The 21164-nt window shown below is 38.4% G+C and overlaps 2 protein-coding genes and 1 pseudogene across 2 annotated transcripts; 1 reads left to right on the top strand and 2 right to left on the bottom strand.

Moving 5' to 3' along the window:
* Positions 1–4729: 4729 nt before the first annotated feature.
* On the bottom strand, positions 4730–7116 carry LOC146477824 (galanin receptor type 1-like). The gene has a single exon (XM_085112929.1). The coding sequence runs from the start codon at positions 6927–6929 to the stop codon at positions 5559–5561; it is 1371 nt and encodes a 456-aa protein (XP_084969055.1). The 5' UTR covers positions 6930–7116; the 3' UTR covers positions 4730–5558.
* Positions 7117–12133: 5017 nt separating this feature from the next.
* LOC146477825 (neuropeptide FF receptor 2-like) lies at positions 12134–13956 on the bottom strand. Its single transcript, XM_085112931.1, has one exon. It carries the CDS (start codon positions 13636–13638, stop codon positions 12475–12477), a length of 1164 nt encoding a protein of 387 aa, XP_084969057.1. The 5' UTR covers positions 13639–13956; the 3' UTR covers positions 12134–12474.
* Positions 13957–15613: 1657 nt separating this feature from the next.
* Positions 15614–17058, top strand: LOC146477826 (uncharacterized protein KIAA1958-like; annotated as a pseudogene).
* Positions 17059–21164: the final 4106 nt, after the last annotated feature.

Genomic DNA, 21164 nt, shown 5'->3' on the forward strand with positions numbered 1-21164 from the left:
TCAAATGATCCTGTACTGCTCTCAAACCCCGAGCTGCGTTGCCCTTCTGTGTACCTACTTTTGACGACTTCAGCAATAACAAGACATCGTTATTATCAAGACATCGAAGAGATGATCTAAGGTACGTTCCCTTATTTGAATTTAGCCTAACTTCTAATTGTTTCTCTTGCCAGTTCAGACTCAGAGCTAGCGACTTGGGCACATATTTTGGTAGCCTTGTATTGAATACAACGTAACCAAGCGTTGTGCCCAGGACCTTCTCAACAATTCAACCACCAGGCCAACCATAGGGGGGGGGGGGGGGGGTAAAATTTTCAAACTGTCATGGCAGTGGGGGGTAAATCTTTTGTTTGAAATTTTTTTTCTTTTTTTGGGGGGGGGAGGGGGGGTGGGGGGTTAAAATTTTCATACACTTGATTTTTTAGAAAACCACCGCCCCCCCCCCCCCCTAGGACGTAATAAACGATCACTCCCTTAACTGTAATTTTGTCAACAAACACCGCCTTCATAATTAGCATAACAACATGAATATAACGATTTACTAAGAAAATAATGATAAATTCCACTTACCTCGTGAAATATCGAGAACTGGATATTTGAAAATATATCAAAGTATAGTTTCAGTCGGATACAGCCGCATTTTCGATGATTTGTTGTGCGAAATCACTGTAATACACCGCAGCCGTTTAAACTGAGTTGAATTCTTCAAAGTCCGTCAGGACAACCATCGGCCGAAAAATTGCCCTCCGCCCCATAAGCTGCCGTTTGCAAGATGTCAAATATTTCTTTGTTATTCTTAATGACCAAAAACTCTTTCAGCAACCATTTAAATCCTGCTTTGAAATGGAGATTCTCGTCAACAAATCGTTTATGTTCCGTTGACCTTCCGCCGTGATTAAACAATAAGATTGCGTTACAGAAACGCGCGCACATCCAGACGGGCTGGGGTGGGGGTGGGGAGGAAACAAAAATGGAACAGGTGCTAAATAAAAAAAGGGCCATTCAAGATTACTGTCAAAGCTATTTTATGCATTTCTGGTACTAAATGGGAAACTGCTGTCCCAGAATAATGTGGAGTATGATAAGCCATAGTGCTCTATTTCTTTGGTTAGGGCGTGGGAAGGGAGGGGGGGGGGGGGGGGCTGTCAAGTAAAACCTTAATTTACAACATCAGTTGATCGTTGCTCTTCTGTTTAGATTTCATATATGATGTTGTTTAATGATTCTCGCCAAGAAAATTTTTATGTTTAGTTGACCTTTCGCCATGATTAAACAATGAGATTACATTACAGAAACGCGCGCACATCCGGGTTGGGGTGGAGGTGGGGAGGAAATAAAAATGTCACGGACCTTAGCTTGTAAGACGCGGCGAGAGCATTAGCCATTCTTCGCCTTTTCGGGGCTATAAATTAAACACCTGTCTCGGAATAATGGAACATGACTAGTGACTTTGGGGAAAGTTGAGAAATATGTGGTTTCTGGCGTACTAGGAAGTACCCTATGTAAAGTCATGGTCTCTCATTTAGATGGGTACCTTTTCCAGCGAGTTCAAATATTTTGTGGTAGATCTAGGGGCAAAAATGGACTTCTGGAACTTTCGTCGACAATTCGTTTCATGTTTTTTTTCCTTCTCCCACTGTGATCAAATTGCCCTGCGGAAACGCGAAGCCGATCATTAAGTAGATTTATATAATGACTACATTAAATTAAATTTCATAGGTGTGGCTACTTTTCATTTTATTTCGTGTTTAATATTTTAAGTCGTTTGGGTCGCAAAAGAGAACCATAGAAATATAATGTGTCAATCAAAACGTATTGTTTCCAGTTTTAATATGCACATTCTTTTCGTGACACGCGTAAAACGAATGGTTTAGTAGCCGCACTTTTAATTGGTCCATGGAGAATTCCTGTTCATGGCCACCTGTGGCTACTCGTCGTATGTTGGAGGTACCTGCGGATCCAGTACCTAAAACGATAAAAATGTGCAGTGTGTCCCACTGAGTGACTGCCGAGGGGACGTGAGCGTCCATTTAAAAGCACTGCACGTTTGAACTCCCCCACAAAATTCACAACCTGGTTTCCATGCAATTTCGGATCACAAGTTATCACCTGCAATTACACTTCATTACACCTTTTCACACGAAGACGCTAAAAATAGAAGCATTTGCGGAGTGAAAAGGGTGTAACTTGGTAAGAAGCAAACTGTCCCATTAGATCGTACTCTCTAAACTAATGCTTTTGAAAAACACGTATTTCAATCTCATAAATTCTTCCTTATCAAATTTTCTTCCTTATGAAATTTGGTCTGAGGCATATATTAATCACGTGCTAGGAGACCGTGGGAAAGTGCGAATTTCATTGACGCCCATACAGTGTATACAATTTGTACTAGTGCATTAATTTTTTTTTTTTTTTTTTAAGTGATAGTGTATTAAATGGATATTAAAGCTGCGGACGTACACGTGTGCATTAAGGTCCTGTAATAATTTTTTAATCAAAGTATAAACCAAAAATTTCACTTTTTGGAAATTATCGCGCGGGCAACATTTTCGAATGCATGATCGCTATAACGTAGGAGCACATGTGTTAAAAAACGAAGGTTTATTGTGTTGCAACGATACTGAGTGGAATTGAGGGAGAAAAAAGGGAGTTATTCCGTCATTATCATCATTGATAGTCATCATCATCGTCATCATTATCACTACTTCTTCAGGTCTCTTTGATGCAACTGAAGACAACCTAATTGCCAACCACCCCTCTCACGCCCCAACCAAAAAAATACAGCACAAGGGCTTATCATATTCCACATTATTCTGGGACAGCAGTTTCCCATTTAGTACCCGAAATGCATAAAATAGCTTTGACAGTAATCTTGAATGGCCCTTTTTTTTATTTAGCACCTGCTCCATTTTTGTTTCCCCCCTACCCCCACCCCAGCCCGTCTGGATGTGCGCGCGTTTCTGTAACGCAATCTCATTGTTTAATCACGGCGGAAGGTCAACGGAACATAAACGATTTGTTGACGAGAATCTCCCGTTCACAGCAGGATTTAAATGGTTGCTAAAAGAGTTTTTGGTCATTAAGGATAACAAAGAAATATTTGACATCTTGCAAACGGCAGCTTATGGGGCGGAGGGCAATTTTTTCGGCCGATGGTTGTCCTGACGGACTTTAAAGAATTCACCTCAGTTTAACGGCTGCGGTGTATTACAGTGATTTTGCACGACAATTCATCGAAATTTTCAAATATTCAGTTCTCGATATTTCACGAGGTAAGTGGAATTTATCATTATTTTCTTAGTAAATCGTTATTTTCATGTTGTTATGCTAATTACGAAGGCGATGTTTGTTGACAAAAGTACAGTTAAAACTTCTTCTTCTATAATTTTCTCTTTTTCACTGCCCAAAAATTTTATTACATATTCTTACAGACGAGACATTGCTTTTTAACCGGGATGCTGTTTTAGGATGCCAACTAATGTAGTTTTAGCGATATTTTTCTTTAAACTCGGCCATTTTTTTGGCACTTGAAGAGTAGTTCAATAGGGAAGAAATTAAAAATTGTGTAAAAAAATCAGATTTCGATCAAATTCCCCAAAAAGCATCTCAACACAACAACAAACATTAGCTTCTCTAGAGTAATGAGATTTTATTCGGATTTGTAACACTATTTTTGTAAGGCAAATTCTCAAAAGTGTGGCCTAAAATGGCCGCTGAAAGCCCTCTCAGAGTAGTAAAACCAAGATGGTCGCACTACAGCTACAATACGAATCGAACTGAGCTGAAAGTTATATTTATGTGAATCACTTATATAGGCCATACTTCTGAGAAAGTTTGACGGATTTCATTTTTTGTCGTCCAAACGACGATAGTCGATATTTACAGAGGACGGCTCTTAAATTTCAAGAGCGACCAACCCCTTCGAGGAGCGACCCTCATTTGTCGAATTATTTTTGAGGAATATTTTATAAAAGCAATATAGGACTTTTTTCCGTGTTTACATAGCCCCATCGAAACACTCGGGGAGTTTGGAGAATTCTCAAAAGTTATGGAAACCCTCGACTTTGCTTCTGTCACGAATTCTCCCAACCCCCTTCGTGTTTAGATGAGGCTATCACTTTGTAAACACGGAGAGAGTTCTCTATTGTCTAAATCACCTCTGTATTATTAACTTGAGAATTATCACCCCCTGTGTGGGATTATCACCTCTCCCTTAGTAATCCGCGGGGGGGGGGGGGGGGGGGGGAAGGGGGTATTATCTTCTGGAAAAAATTGTCACCTCTCATAAAGCACCGTGGGGATTCCCACTCCTAAAAGAGGATTATAAGTGACATAGCTACCTCATTGGAGTACCGTTTCCCCGCAAATATTATTGTTGAGTTTTTAAAATGAATAGTAGGAGCAATGGCTTAAAAACATTTACAACGAAGTTTGACCGGAGATGAATGCCTCGTTTTCAATATTTGTTCCTTCTTCTTGAAAAGATTGTAAAGGAGCACATTCGGTTCTGATTGTAAATAAGATATTCGTTCTTCCAGTGCACTGCAACGCATTGGTAAAGCTGTGCCAAATATTAATTTTTGATTTATGTTTATACATGTCATAATCACAAAATGGAGCTGGAGATTGCTGCGTTATAGAGGTCATTCCCTTAACTTACCCACTATAGACAACAACATTTTTACTAACAATTATTTTAATTTTCACAAACAACTACCCTCCTATTCATACACAATAAACCCTTCTCCTACTAGTAGTAATTGCTACAGACTTTGGAACCCATACAAATGAGATTTCACAAAGATTGCGAGTGAAACTGTTGAAACTAAACAGAACCGCAACGCATCCCTGTGGATGGTCTAGACGATATTGCAGAAACTTCTTCAGCCGGTTTTTTATGAGTCACACTCTGTACGGTCTCACACAATTCCTTTCATGTCGACAACCTAATCTTTTTTCAGCCTTCTTTACACTACAAAGAATAAAATGAATAAAGCTTCATTAACTAAGGTACATTTGCTAACTGTATTCACAATATAACAGGTCTCTTTCCGGCAGCGTTTGCTAACTGTAGCGATTTTACAGAAAGGCCATCAGTTAGTACGATTTCACACAGTTTTTGTCTTATTTGCATACACTGGGGACAGTATAAACTTCAGCGAATACAATTAAGGTAATGAATATAACATAATGAATGCGCCGTTTTAGGCTTCCAACAAGTTTCGTGGTAACAAAAAAAAAAAAAAAACACGACAACTTAGTATTGAAGATGAGCAGTCACGTTTAGGGTGGATATGAAATATATGATACACAACATGCTGATGAGTCCCTCTTTATAACGTAACATGGCATCTTAACAGTTATATATCAGCAGGGCGAATCTCTCAACTGGCAGACTGTTAGTAGACGTACGTTTGAAGGCATTAGGCAGGTCACTTAAAAGTCTTTGAAATTGATCTTAACGGAATTGAAATCTTTCGTCTCTTCCATTTGCAGCCAGTTACTATAAGTTGCCCCTAATGTCATTTACCAATCCTCCGAAAACAGAGTCAGCAAAGTCAGTTTTTCAGGATAAGAGGTGTCCGTAATTGACATAATCTTTCTTTGTTATCATGTCCTCCTCCACCCCCTCCTCCTACGCCTCCTCCTTCTTCTGCTGTTAGTGTGGGGCGCTTCTCCAGTTCTTCTTCCTCGCCATCGTCTTCCCGTCCACATTTGTATTCTTGATCATTTTCTACTTTCCTTCTGTCTGATACTTGCTCTTCCCCTTCCTTTTGTTGGTCTTCTTTTTCATCTCCTTGGTCTTGTTCAATGACCCTCAGACAGATACGCTCAGACCCTGAGCTAGTAGCACGTTTCCTAAGACTGGTAATTCCTGTCGTCATTCGAAGACTACTGGTACCAGCTCGGGCAGTAATTATTTCTTTAAGACCGTTTCGGTAGTTCTTACTAAAAGAAAAACAGATGCATGGGTTTATGGCACTCCACGAATACACCATGAAGAGAGAAACAAACGGAATCACGCTTTGAAATGCGCAGATAGGTGGATTCTGCCAATGCCACACGAAAATTCTAATAAAGATTAAGACAAACATTGGACCTATACATACAGCATAGGCTGTTAGTATGGCTACTGATAAACGGATAATGTGTGTCTTCTTTTGATATGTACTGGATCGACCGCTTATGGACATACTTTTCCTTTGCTTGTGCCTCCATTTCAAAGTCCAAGCTATTGTGCAGTACAAGATGGCGAAGACACACATTGGTACCAGGTAGAAAGTAATGAATACCGCCGTGAGATATCTCTTGTGAATTTCCACATGGTTAGCACCCCAGCGCTGCAAGCAATAATATGAATTTCCATCGGATATCAGTTTGAAAGTGTAAAAGTAAGGTGCATGAACAGCAATGGCCACAATCCAGGTACAAGAAATGCAAATAAAACGCACTTTGGACGAGATTAGTTTTATCTGCAATGGAAAAACAACAGCTATGAACCTGTCTACTGATATCAGCAGAAGGCTTTGGACGGAGACCATCAAAGAAACATCAGGGAGAAAGTAGCAAAGCTTGCATAAGATGTTCCCAAGCACCAAAGGGGTATCGACCATAAAGGCAGTGGAACCTGAAATAATACGTACAATATTCACCGGCATGACTGTCAAGGGAGTGAAGAGATCGGACACGGCCATGTTGAGAACATAATAATTAATCGACCTTCGCAGTTGCTTGTTTTTGCAGATGACAAAGATTACAAGGGCATTTCCGACCAGAGATACAAGGAGAATGATGAAATAGCCCAGGACCATAAGTACCGTTTCTGTCTTGGAGTCTGCGAAAATGCAACTTTCGTCGGTACTGTTGGGAGATTCACTCGTTGTAGATGAGTTGTTGAACGGCAATGTCGAGCTCGAGTTTTCAGACATGATTGTGTTACTTGCTCTTTGACGACGAGAGATCTGACGAATTCTTTTCTTGAATAACGGTGCTCAGTTTTGTTTCACCAGTTAGCAGATAAACAAGTGACTTTACTTTGTGCTGACTTTCAGAGTATATCGGCGACAAAACGGACCGTGGGGTTTTGGTTTTATCGACGACGGAAAATTAATATCATTGACTAAACATTATAGTGGTTTACATTTAAGGTGTCTTTCAATGACATTTTCAATTTGGCATTGTGTCAACGTGACATTAATATTTTCTTTTGTTTGGCTTAATTGCGGTTATTCGAATTCTTTGTTTTAACATACTACTCTCAGAGCATACGCTGCTATGTATGTTTATAACGTTAAAGTTTGTGGATGGTCGAATCATAAGTCTTGGGTATTCAATTGAGAGTTCTTCTCGAAATAATGTTTAATAGGTTTTTGGAGTAAAAGTGGTAAATAAGTTTCATAACAAGGAATCTGATATTGCGACAACGTTTTTTTCCCTTTTTCAACTCATATTATTTATTTAACATCTGCGAGACGGGGAAGTGAAAGGTCTGCATATATTAAAAAAAAAACATATTTTTGTCGAATCACACTAAGAAATATTTCTTTGGGAACAGAGGAAGTTCCTCTTCTTGTATAAACCCAAGCCATAAAGTCATTTTGCGTGGCTTTTCTAAGTGGATCTGTATACTGGAGGCGCCAAAATTTTGACTGAGGGACGGAAAGTTGGACTAAATCGGACAACTGTGTTCCGTGTTCTTTGCCAAAAAAAAACTAATAAAAATTTCTTAGAGGACAATAAGGAAGTTTATCTACTTGTATGAAAACAAGCGATAAGGTCATTTTCCGTGGTTTTTCTAAGAGGATCTGTAGACTGGAGGCGCCGAATTTTGACCAAAAACGGAAACATTTAACGGGCTCGGTGTAAAATTCAGCATCCATAAGACATTAATTTACCCGTGTAGAACTGTGTAAATCCACAGGTCTCTTTTGAAGTCGATTTTCATTTTTCTCTTTTAGACTTCAGTCTGCGGTAATTCTGCGTTTTCCATGACCGAGAGGGAGACATTTTAGGGATTTGACTACGTAGGTATAATAGCAAACACACTCAACTCCCCAAGATAACGAGGGAACATTAAAATGTCACGGAAGACCTTCTTGATATAAATTTTAAACTAAATTAAGAAACATTTGAGGAGTTTGAAACGAATGGTAGCCAAGAGTTGACATTTTGCTCCTTGTTTCATGAAATCGCCGAAACATCATATTTTTATCGTTGATCTTTGTTTGTTAATTTCTTTTATTTCAACATGTGAAATAAAACATATTTATAAACATTACGTAGTGAATTTTGTTGTAGGAATACAATGGCGAAAACAATTGTTGATGAAGAACAAAGTAATTTGTTTAGAACCAACTTATGGCAACAGTTTTCCAGAATGTGTGAAGTAAGAGAACCACAATTCTCGTCAGATGTGCACTTTTTAGGTTAAAGTTTGCACGTTTCTTAATGATTAAACTTAACAGATGAAATTTACATCATGTATTGCCAGAAAAAAACTGCTAGCAGCGAGGCTGTCACATAAAACTGTCAACGACCTGCTGAATTCTAGACATTAATTTTAAGTTGCTTTTGTAATAAGGCCATGTAAACGAATGAAATGGAGTAACACAAGCGAATGTAGAACGCCTTCGTCTCTATCAGCGTGCGTCGGCGAAGCCATTTGGTGGGTCGAGAAAACATGAGGATACTATATGCCACTGAATCCTACAGAATATTTTCTCAAAAGAAATAACATGAATTTGAAATAAAATGAGATTATATTTTTCTCGCGTCTGAGTCTTTGAATCGTTCAAAACACGCAAACAAATTGTGCTGTAATGTATTCCAAACTTGGGTTAAATATAAGAGGCTCCACGCTGAACAACTTAAGTTGTTAGCCGGTATGAAAAACCCGTCTACACATTTGTTTCCTCAGGTGATTGTTTTATTTTATTTTATTCATTTATTTTTTCTGTACATGTATGTGAATAAATGGAATTGAATTTAGTTCAACCGTAGCCAATTGTTGACTACATACGATAGCAAATACTGCAAAAATATCTCCGGGACACAATTGTCGGATTTCGTCCAACTTCCCGGCCATCAGTAGAAGGCGAAACCAAGCTTGTTCATATAAACGGTTTTGATCGTGCTCTGGTTTTCTTTAAAAACACAAAATTGTTAAGAATGTTATATTCTGATCTGTCAATTTTGCGACTACCACGGAAATTGGTGGCAATACGAGGGTTGGGACGTTTACAAACACTCAGGATTAGCGGAATTTTTCAAAGGATAACTGAATTTGTCTCCGACAGTTTACAACGACTGCAACCTAACATTTTTAAAGTAAAATTAATGCACAACACGTTTACCGTGTTTAAAAAGCATTGTTATCTCACACGTTTTGATTATTTAGTTAACATATATATTCTAATTTCCTCTCTTTGTAGTTTGCGTATTCAGTTCTTGGAGTATATATATATTTTTTTTCTATAATTAACAAAATGAACACCAGATAAGTCAACGTGCCTTGAGCGTTTTGTTTAATAAATATTTAATTTTTAGCCAGAACTTGATAGTTAATGTCTCTCCATGCATTTTATTAGGTCTCCTTGTCTTGTCTTATGTGTTTTCAAATGATATGATTATTGCACGTTTATTACAAACCATTAAACGATAATGATAAATTAGCAGTTTCTTTCTGTACACAGATGATCACGTTTCCTAAACGATAGCGGCGCCATTAAGTTCCAATAGCTCGGGAGTGTCACTGTCTTGTGTTTCGTTTCTATTTTTACTTTCTCAAAACTAATTTGCCTAAGAGCGCAATATGCACCGTCAGAAGTGGTAGTGAGATACAATCAGTAAACTTCCAACTTGGACATCTGCTATAAACTTTCAATTTCTCCCCTCCCAGAAAGCAACAAACCACCACCTGTATCCCTCGCCCAAATGCACTACCATGCTGCATAAAACGCGGTTTAACTCTGTTAAACTCTGTATACGCCAGGTGGATACTTGGTAAAGTTTCATACGCGGAGTCGCCGCCATTGGCCCTTATCCACCGCAATCCTACCTCGTGTGTTAGAGGGCCAAGTGCTTTATGGACTTAGTCTTAAACCCAGCAAATTTCTCTGAGCCTTGTCTGGTAAAAGTGTTAACAACAACAACAACGATAAAACTAACAACAGTAACCTTTTTTCTTCTAATAACAAAATGAGAGAAAGAAAAGTTGGAATCCACTTGCGATCCAACTAGTCCCGGCGGACGCAACGAAAACAAACATACCTGTTACAATAAAAGAAAATATTAATCCACAAACTCTATGGGCAATCTGGTGTAAAGTAAAGCGGTCTCATTTAGATTACCTAATTCTACCATAGTAAACCGTACACTGGAAACTACGATCTTTTTCTTTTATTTTATGTTTTTATTTTTACTATTTTATTTTATTTTTTTTGTATACCGAACGGCAAAGCACTGATCAGCAGGACGCCTTCACTGACTGTCGAGTGACAGTTACTGGGAAATTTGTTCAAAATTTACATATGTCTATACAAATAATTTCAAATGAAAATGTTGCCTAATGTTTTTATGACTGTAAAAGACTGTTGTTAGACCAGAAAGGTAGCCTTTGCATAAAGCCCCTACATCACGCTTCTGCAAATGCTCATTTAAATCAACGTTTGATACATACACTTTTGAACACCTTTCCTACTACTTCGCCGTTTGAAAAGCCCGTGGTTTTAGACCATTTGCTTTGTATAACTAAAAAGCGAAAAATGAAATAGAACTGATGCCTTGCAGCTTACCAAAGCAAGTGCTGCGAAAGTGGGGTCAATCACTGAAAGTTTCCCCAACTGTTCTGATTAGTGAAATCTCCCAAAACAACAATTTCTGACGAGTGGTTTGAAGCGCCGTAGCTTAAAAATTGATAGAAATAAAATTCCAGGCCATCGTAATCAGTAACCAAACAATCAATTCCACTATTGTCACTTGGTTTCTGCGTCCTTCTGTTTAATTTCAGACAAAATTGAAGTTACAACGTTTCAGGGCGTCTGCTTAAAGATTAAAAAAATTAGTTCCTTGGTGGAAGTCGCCGCGGGCGATTCACTCGTGTAATTCCGAAAAAAAAAATGCTTACTTCGTATTATGCTATGGTATTTTTATCGGTATATGACCCATGATATGACTGTTTCCAAAGTGAATACAACCTCTCAAATTAAGGAACCTGCCGAAAGGAAATTTTCCCCTTCTCTCGCGAGGAAACAAAACTTTTTGGAGGAGGAACTGGTAATTTTTTTTAACCTCGGACATCAACTTGCGAATAACATAGATATTTTATATTGTATTCAGCAAGTCAAGAACGAAGGCCGAATTGTACTAGCTAGAAAGAATACCACTTAACATGCTGTTTCTTCCCTCTGGTAGTCACATTTATTCCCTGTCCTATTCTTGTGAAATACTAAGAATTATATCTTTCTGAAAACTTAAACTTGTTTGTAAAGATAGTTGAAAAGCAAGCTTAAAGGAAAGTTTTTCGGGCAACCCGAAAACATGCATGGAATAAGAAGTCCGGTAGCCTGTACAGCAAGCGTTTTCGTTTGTGCGTTTTTCGCTCTTTAACCGCGCAGAAATTGCGACGAGACCGAACAAAAAAAAAAACAACAACAACTGGTAATCATAAAATATCAAGGGCATATATATTTTCATTAATAGCAATCGAATAATCGTACCTCAGCTTTTGTTTATTCTAGTCAAGACAACTGAGGACGTACTGTTCAAAGTCATTTGAACAGTAATTTATCTGAAGTCAGCCAAAGAAAAACAGTTACTAACCCGCTAACCTAAATCAGGCATTTTCATGTTAATTGTGAAAGTGTAACAAAAGTATATGCACGTGAGCAACTCATCTTCTCATTTGTAGAGTAAGAAAACAACGAAAATCGAGCTAGTTACAATACCCATGTTCCAAAATACCGGCCAGAGAATGCTGAGAACAGCTCTGTCAATATTTTACAAAAAAAAAAAAAAAACAGAATGTTGCAATTGCAACACTGACACTCAGTTAAAACGTCATCGAAGAGGAACCTTGCTTTATTTTTCATTTCCTTTATCTCAAAAACAAATTACGGGATTTCTTTTTCCCTTGGCTACGACGACCACAGTTCGTTTGGTTGTTACAAAATACCCGAAACCCTCAAAACCAACGCTAATTCGTTCGTAGAAAATTAAAACTCGAGAAGCACCTTGCTAGTATCACATCGTACATAATATTTCAATCTAGCACAACAGCATTTGTCTGCAGGGACTTAGAAATAAATACAAATAAATATTTCGTACGCAATAACCTCCTTAATGAAAAAAATTGTCGACCTTTCTCGAAAAGAAAGTCTTAAAAACATCCGGCTATCAGTGTCAGTAGGACTCCATATGACACATTAGTAAGTTCCTTGACATGACCATTCCTTGTTATCATTCCTCTTCCACTTCCTATATCTGACCTTCCTCCTCCCATTCCTTCTTCAGTACTTCTTTTTCGTCAGATCGTCGCTCTGTCCTTACTTCAGTAATTTCTTGATAATCTTCTTCCCCTTCTTTTTGGAGTTCCTTTTGCCCTTCCTTTTGTTCGTCTTGTTTTTCATCTTCTTCTTCTTCCTTCTCAATGACCCTTAGACAGATACGCTCAGTGCCTGAACTAGTAGCACGTTTCCTAAGCGTCGTAGTTCCTGTCGTCGTTCGAAGGTTAGTGGCACCAGATCGGGCAGTAATTATTCCTTTAAGACCGTTTTGGTAGTTCTTATTAAACGTAAAACAAATGCATGGATTGATGGCACTCCACGAAAACACCAAGAAGCGTGAAACAAACGGAATAACGGTTTTAAATGCGCAAATAGGTGGAACCCGCCAATGCCACATGAAAGTTCTAATAAACACGTAGACGGAATGTGGAGCTATACAAAAGGCATAAGCAGTTAATATGGCTACTGATAACCTGATTGATACTTGATGTGAACCGGATCTATAGCTTGTGCACATACTTTTCCTTCGTTTGTGCCGCCGTTTTAAAGACCAAGCTATTGTGCAGTACAAGACGACTAACACAAAAATTGGTACTAAGTAGAAGGTAATGAATACTGCCGTCACGTATCTCGAATGGATTTTATCATGGTTAGCACCCCAGCGCTTCAAGCATTTATATGAACTTCCATCGGGTATCAGTTTGAAAGTGTAAAAGTAAGGGGCATGAACAGCAATGGCCACAATCCAGGTACAAGAAATGCAGATAAAACGCACTTTGGACGAGATTAGTTTTATCTGCAATGGGAAGACAACAGCTATGAACCTGTCTACTGAAATCAACAGAAGGCTTTGGATGGAGACCATCAAAGAAACATCAGGGAGAAAGTAGCAAAGCTTGCATAAGATGTTCCCAAGCACCAAAGGAGTATCGACCATAAAGGCAGTGGAACCTGAAATAATATGTACAATATGGACCGGCATGATTGTCAAGGGAGTGAAGAGATCGGACACGGCCATGTTGAGAACATAATAATTGATCGATCTTCGCAGCTGCTTATTCTTGTAAAACGCCAGAATTACAAGAGAATTTCCAACCAGAGATACTAGGAGAATGATGAAATAGGCAAGAAGCATGAGTACCTTTTCGGAGAGTCGGCGAGAATACAATGTTCGTCAGTACTGTTGGGAAGTCCATCTGTTGAGGATGAGCTGTTGTACGGAAATGTCGAGCTTAAGTTTTCAGACATGATTGTGCACTCTTAGAAGACGAGAGATCTGTTGGATTGTTCTTTCGAATAATGCTGCTCAGTTATGTGTCACCAGTTGGTCGATACACAAGTGACTTTACTTTGTGCTGAGTATCGGAGTATATCGGCTACAAAAGTGCCCGTGGCGGTTTTCCTCACGGTGAGAAATCGATATTGTCAATGTTTGGCTTAATCGTTTAATTAATTCTTCGTTTAACATATTGCTGTCAGAGACTGAGTCTAAGCCTAATGATAAGCTGTGGAGGAGGTTCATAAGTGTGAGGATGGTCGGATTTTAAGTGTTAAATATATTAAAACGAGAGTTCTTTGAAAATATTTAATGTTTTTTTTTTCTTGAATTGAAAGTGTTAAGTAAGTTTCATCACAAGGAATCGAATATTGCCCGACAACTGTATTTTCTTCCGTTCTTCAACTGTATTAATTTAACTCCTGCATGACGTGGAAGTGAGTAGCCTCCCACGCAGTCGTTTTTAGGGGACCCGTATTACCTCCTCCCCACAAACGCCTGCTTACCCAAGCGCCACATTCCTTTCCTATTGTTTTACCCCACAAGCACCCTAGCCAATCACCATCGAGGCATTGTTTAATGACATCAAATCAAATTGCTGGTTACAATGGTCGCTTCCGTTTCCCGCGAGCTTTAATGTCTACAGTCTCTTGAGAGATGCGGGAGTTAAGTTGGAATATATATATTTTTTCACTTCTGGAATGGCTGGTCATGGCTGAAACACCAAAACGAATATCGAATGTGAATACAAGCGCTTCTTGTGCGACGTTTTGACACTGCTGGGAGAATCAAAATCTTCAAGAAAGATCTTCCCCGCCTGATCGAGTTGACAATCGGTGAAGATATCGCCTCTTACGGGTGCGGAAACTCTGGAGCAGATTTGTTTGTTTGTACGAAGTGCTACGACAGACTAACTCGATTCGAGAAAGCAAAGAAGAATGTACAAGGTATCAAGGGGAGATCTGCATTATTTATCAGTCCATTAAAGACTATTAAACGGAAAGTTTAACGACAAAGAGCCGATCAACTTGTGGTCCTTGTGGAAAATGTCGCACATGTCCCCGAACAAATTGCAACTACAACAAAGCGAGTTTCAACTGCAAAATCTTTAAAGTTTACCAACATATCGGGTAATATTTCGGTTTCCTCCACACCGACAAGGTCGACAAGATTGAAGGCAAAGCTTGATAAATATTAAAGCGACTTTGCGTAACCAGTCGGCAAATTAACGAAAATATCGCTATTTCCCGTCACGAATTTTTTTTATTGCAGTCAGTTGATAGACATTTACACGAAAAATTTTGAACGTAGGGTCTCCGTTGTGATGTTTTTCACTGTTCCCGCGAGAGGCGTTCTGAGGTCAAGGTCAACCTTCCAGATTTTAGAAGGTTCACTGTGATTGGCTTAACGGCGGAAAGGAATGTGGCGCTTGGGTAAGCAGGCGTTTGTGGGGAGGAGGTAAGACGATATCCCTAAAAACGACTGCGTGGGAGGCTAGGAAGTGAGAGGCCTGCATATATTTTCAAAAATTACTTTAACTGAAACAGAAAGAATGGTTGAATTTTAAGTCTTGGGTATTTGAATGAGAGTTCTTAGATAATATTTAAGGTGTTTCTTGGATTAAAAGTAATAAATAAGTTTCAATATAAGGATGTAACATTGTGACAACTGTATAAATTGAACATCTGCGTGATGGTGAAGTGAAAGCTATATGCATATATTATTTAACACATTGTGGCAGTGCCCAAATATGGTCATGGTGATCTCAATATATGTCGTCCGCACTCAACAGGTATCCTGCGATATACGTAGTTTTCGTGTATCGGCGAAAAAAATGGCAGCCGAACGCTTTAAACAAGTAACGACCTCGGATGTACATCAAATTATCAATAACGCCGTCCCAGAAAACACTAAGAAAGAAACCAAGTTTTATGTTAAGATTTTTAATGGTTAGTGAAAATTTTTAACTGCCTAATTGCCTTTTTCGTTTACGAACTGGTTTACAGTTCAGCGAAAAATGTTGCGACTTTTTTACAAGACTTTTGTTCAGTCCCTGTATTCAAACAAAGGCTCAGAAACTACAACCATATCTTTCTTTTAGGTTGGTTCTCGCAACAAACAGAGTTCTCTACTCGTATTGAAAATTGAGCTCAGAAAATGCCTCGAGAAATTTTATCTTTCTGCGAGACAAAAAGATGGAGGATACTGCAAAGCAACCACTCTCAGAAGTATTAGAGCTGGTCTCGATCGATATTTACAAAGTACAGAGCTAAAAAAACCGTTTAGCATCATAAAGGATCCAGAGTTTGTGCAAGCAAACAAGGCACTGGATGCGTTTCTCAAAACTCTGAGGAAAGATGGGGAAATTGCTGGTGTTGTACACAAAGAAACACTCACCCGAGAAATCGTTGAGGAGCTTTTCCATTCCGGTCAGCTCGGCCCAGCCGACACAAAAAATCCGTCGGAGGTTCTAAACACAGTTTGGTTTTATGTTTCTTTATATTTCGGCAAGCGAGGTCGCGAAAACCAAAGAAAAATGACCAAGCAGATGGTCGTTTTGAGAACAACCCCAAATGGTAGCCAGTATTATGAAGTCAACCGCAGCGTAGCTGGTTCCTTGCCGAGCAAAAAAAATCACCAAGGCGGAATCCAAGACGATGAAGACGAGTCAAACGCGAAAATGTTTGAGCTTCCTGGTTCGCCGAGATGCCCTGTGCAGACAGTAAAAAGTTATCTTCTTCATTTGCACCCTGATGCAGACTTCTTCTACCAAAAGCCTCGAGCGCTTAATGCAGGAAAGTTCAATCCAGAAGTTGACCCCATTTGGTTCTGATAGGCGAGAGACCCCTTGGAAAAATGATGAAGAAGATGACTTCCAAGGTTGTTATCGTTCCTCACTTGACGAACCACTGCATCAGAGCAACAACAGTAACGGTTCCCGGTGAAGAAAACATCGAAGCCCGCCGCATAAGAGCAGTAACTGGCCACAAAAGCGATGCTAACATCGACTCCTACAACAGTAGACCCTCACTACAGCAGTTCCAAAAAATGTCAAACATCATTTCGTCGTCTGTTTCTGGTCAAGAAGAACGTGCCAGCACAACTTCAACAGCAACGCCAACAGCAAGCGAAGCTCAAGCAGCACCAGTGCCACTGCGAGAAGCTAACCAGCAGTTTCATCACTGTCAGCACAATTTTCAGCAGATTCAGCAGCAGCCACAGGGTTCATTTTTTGGCTGCACGTTCAACATAACAAATAATAATAACTTTTCAGGCTGACTTTGTGGGAATTTAGTTTGAGCGACTGGCACACTCAGCGAATTACTAAATTTTGATGAAAGTTCTGCCAACGCTCTCGATTTCATTCAAACTTGAACAAAGCAGCACTTTCATTCATGAATTTCCGCGCGCGGTGAAATATTACAAGTTTTCTTTCTTGACAAATAAAGATCGTCCGTACATCTTTCCTGCTATAAGCCTGTGCTTTCAAGTGTTGTCAATGTGTTGAATAATAAAACAATTATCCTGCTCAATCTTGCGGGATATCGCCTGATTTTAACCAACTCGGCCTACGGCGTCGTCGGCTAAGTATCAGACGATATTCTGCGCGATTTCGCAGGATAATTGTGAAATATTTGCTAAAATTACTTTTGTTGAAACACACTAACAAAGAGAGATATGTCCAGAAATGCAGGCAATGACGAAAATGGCGAATTTGACGATATTTCGCCAAAGACCAAAATTCAGGCGAATGAGCTTAAGACAAGGATACCAACAAAGTAGCGAAGTCGACGAATATGTGGCAAGATTTCGTCAAAGGCTGGCCTCCATGTGTTTAGCTAATTTGCATGCATTTGGCACTTTGACTAAATTTTGCCAAATTTGTCACATTCGCCAAAATCGTCAAATCAACCAACTTGGTAGCCTTCCATGTATTAAGGTTATTTGCATTTATTTGGGAATTTGGCAAAAACTTGCCAAATTCGTCACCGTTATGACTGTGGCAATATTTCGTCCCAATAAGTGGCTGGCGAAGGGTCCAAGGTTTGATACTTTCGCCTAAGTTACTTTCTTGTACCGTTTACATGGTCTTGTGAAAAAACAATTTTCTATCGTTTACATGGTCTTGTGAAAAAACAATTATCTTTGCATTTTACAAATTTTTTTAAAATTTAGAATAAAGGAGGTCGTTGACAGTCTCGCTGTTAGGCAAGGCAATATGTAAATTTTTATCTGGAAAGTTAAAGAGAAAGCCAAACTTGAACGAGAGGTTTAGTTACACTTCTTTCTTTCTTTCTTTTTATGTTATTATTATTATTATTATTATTATTATTATTATTATTATTATTATTATTATTATTATCATCATCATCAACATCATCATCATCATCATCATCATCATCATTATTATTATTATTATTATTATTATTATTATCATCATTATTATTATTATTATTATTGTTATTATTATCATTGTTATTTTTATTATTATTATTATTATTATTATTATTATTATTATTATTATTATTATTATTATTATTATTATTATTATTAGCAATTTGAGCCTGAAAAGGTCTTGGAATGTTTTTAACTAATACCTGTTATATTATCTCAATAAACTTATGAGGACGTGATCTGACCTATCATTTAGGGTAATGGGACAATATAGACTGATGTTTTACATGCACTTTATACGTATTTATACTGTTCATTTCAAAAACATTTAGTCAAAATAAATGTGTTCTAAACTGATTCTCAGCCTTGGAAATGTTCTTAATATGAAAAGCTTGTGATGGTATTTAATTTACATGAGCACATTCCCTTCTGTTGATAGGGTATTCGCTGCTCCAGCCCAGTAAAAGCGAGGGTGATTCTCCCCTCTGCGACTTTTAACCAATAACTTTTCTTTTTAAATCTTTGAGCAGACGCTGTACAACGTCTTTATTTTTTTGTTGTACAAAAGAATCAATTGAAAATGGTGGAATGATTTGCTTGTTTGTTTACTGATTACGGTGGCTTGGAATTCTAATTCTGTCAATTTGTAAGCTATACTCTGCTACAATGCTTCATGTCTCGTTATCATGTCTCGCAAAACTGTAATTTTCAGACGCCAATTTGGCTTTCTCAGAGGGAAAACACACCTTTTCGAAACAATAAACTGAAAGAAAAACGGCTAAGGAATACTCGACAGTTTCAACAGCGGAAATCCGATAATTAACGGCGAAGAAATTGTACTTCTGGGAGAAATTGTCGTTTTATCCGGCCGACGAGCAAGCGGACATCTCAGATCACTATTTAAGCCACGGACTTTCTATGTAATGTTCAAGTACTATTGGGAATCCAATTCACAAGAAATGACAGGTCTGATTGAGAATTTATACTTATATACTTTTCTAATTCACCGATTCTTCAGTATTTTGCGAAATTTTTAAAAACTGTGCTCCGACGGTTCGACAAATTCACTTCATGAATGGAGTTGCAGTTCCTTCAAATCGCTTGCGCGTTATCGTCTCAGATTAAAAATTGCACGCCTTTGCATCATAAAACAAAGAATTACCTGAATAAATTTTTCATTTAGGAGAGCTTAGTTGTCTATTTTCTTTCTAGTTTCATTGATAAAACGTGACAACTGCGTAAATATTGTGTAAACAAGCACATGTCCTCGCGAGCGGAAACTGCATTCTCCCTTCGTAACGCTAGGATCATAAATTATTTTCAAGTTTGTTTTTTTTTTTTTGGCAAATTTTTAAATGGCAATCAGTGTATTCTATTCGATAATTAGAAACTTTAACTATTTTAGACCAAAGGGGTATTGCTTTTTTTACCCTATAAGTTGTGTATTTTTACTGAACATGGGGTTGTTTTTACCACTTTGCACATTGGATGAATGCTTGGTAAACCTCTGGTCAACGTACAATCAACGGATTAAATTATTGTGTTGAAAATGTGTTAAAACAATTGGTTCATCAGTCAGCTGTGCTTTCATCGAGATATGAAGCACGCGGGAAGTTTGGAGAGCACTCAAGAAGTTGGAGTTGCTCTCGGCTACGCGTCGAGCAAATCTTTCGTGCTCTCCAAACTTCCCGCTTGCTTCATATCTCGATGAACGCACACTGACGCATGAACCAATTGTTAAACGTTCACAAAAGCATAATATTTTATATGAACTCTATTGACACACGCTTTTCCAGGAATGTTTTAGAAGGCGTTCAAAAAAACTCGCAGCACGTGTTTTATCGGGTCGAAAATCCACTCCGCTGCGCCTCGTGGTTTTAAACCCCCATAAAACACTCCCGCTTGTTTTTCAAACGTTACTTAATTACCCAAGAAAATTAAAACCCGCTTCCAGCTATTTTACCTACGGAAAATACACTTAGTATATCGTGTTTACCTAGGGTCAGATGTAACAACGGCTAATGGCGCCACTATCATTTAGGAAACATGATCTTCAGTGTGCAACAAGAAACCGGCAATTTATTCTTTTAAAGCCCAGTATCGGATTACAATAAAGTAAATACAATAAAGGAGCACATATGGATATCGCACATTCGCGCGGCTGCCCAACGCAAAGTTGTTTTTTTTTTCCTTCGGATAACATTAAGCATGAAGCCTTAAAATTTTGTATTTTATTTCCAATTCACTAGTTTTGCCTTTTTGATACCAAAACAGACGTTTGAAAGAGCGCAGAGATCTAATTACACCCTCGGGTAAAAAGCGGAAATCCATTATCGTTTACTGGTTTGACAATAAACGTGCAATAATCATACCATTTGTAAACACATACGACAAGACAAGGTGGCCTTTCAAGAACTGAATATCCAAACTAAAAAGAAACAAAATTATAATATTCCAACTAAAGAACAAAGGTGCAAATGTTTTCCAAACTCGGTAAACGTGCTGTGCATTAACTTTGCTTTTAATGTAAGGTTGTCAGACACTAATTCAGTAAACACTCTGGTTAACATTTAAATACGTCCGCTAATCAGTTTACAAATTTCTAATCCCTCGTATTGCCACCAATTTCCGTGGTCGTCTGATTTTGTCCAAAAATTGACAGATCGGTATATTACCTTTTTGCCTATTTTACGATAACAGAGAAAACCAAAGTACGATCAAAACCGCTTTTTTTATGAAGGAGCTTGGTTTCTCCTGATAAAAATGACCGTAAAGTTAGACTAAATCCGATATTTGTGTTCCGGTGATATTTTTGCTATATTAAACGTTTGCTATCGTATATAGTCCGGCAACAATTGGCTACGATTGAACTAAACTCAGTTCCATTTATTCACATACATACACAATAACAAAAATCTACCTAAGAACACGAGTATAGGTTTTTCATACCGGCTCACAACTAAAAATATTCAGCGAGGAGTTCTATATTA

Source organism: Pavona decussata, unplaced genomic scaffold (genome assembly GCF_977016875.1).
Source record: "Pavona decussata unplaced genomic scaffold, jaPavDecu1.1 SCAFFOLD_68, whole genome shotgun sequence".
NCBI classification, from domain to species: Eukaryota; Metazoa; Cnidaria; class Anthozoa; order Scleractinia; family Agariciidae; genus Pavona; species Pavona decussata.

What these genes read in the sequence shown, in the direction of transcription:
- LOC146477825 (XM_085112931.1), bottom strand. Translation starts at nt 13,638, where the DNA reads ATGCTTCTTGCCTATTTCATCATTCTCCTAGTATCTCTGGTTGGAAAT.
- LOC146477824 (XM_085112929.1), bottom strand. Translation starts at nt 6,929, where the DNA reads ATGTCTGAAAACTCGAGCTCGACATTGCCGTTCAACAACTCATCTACA.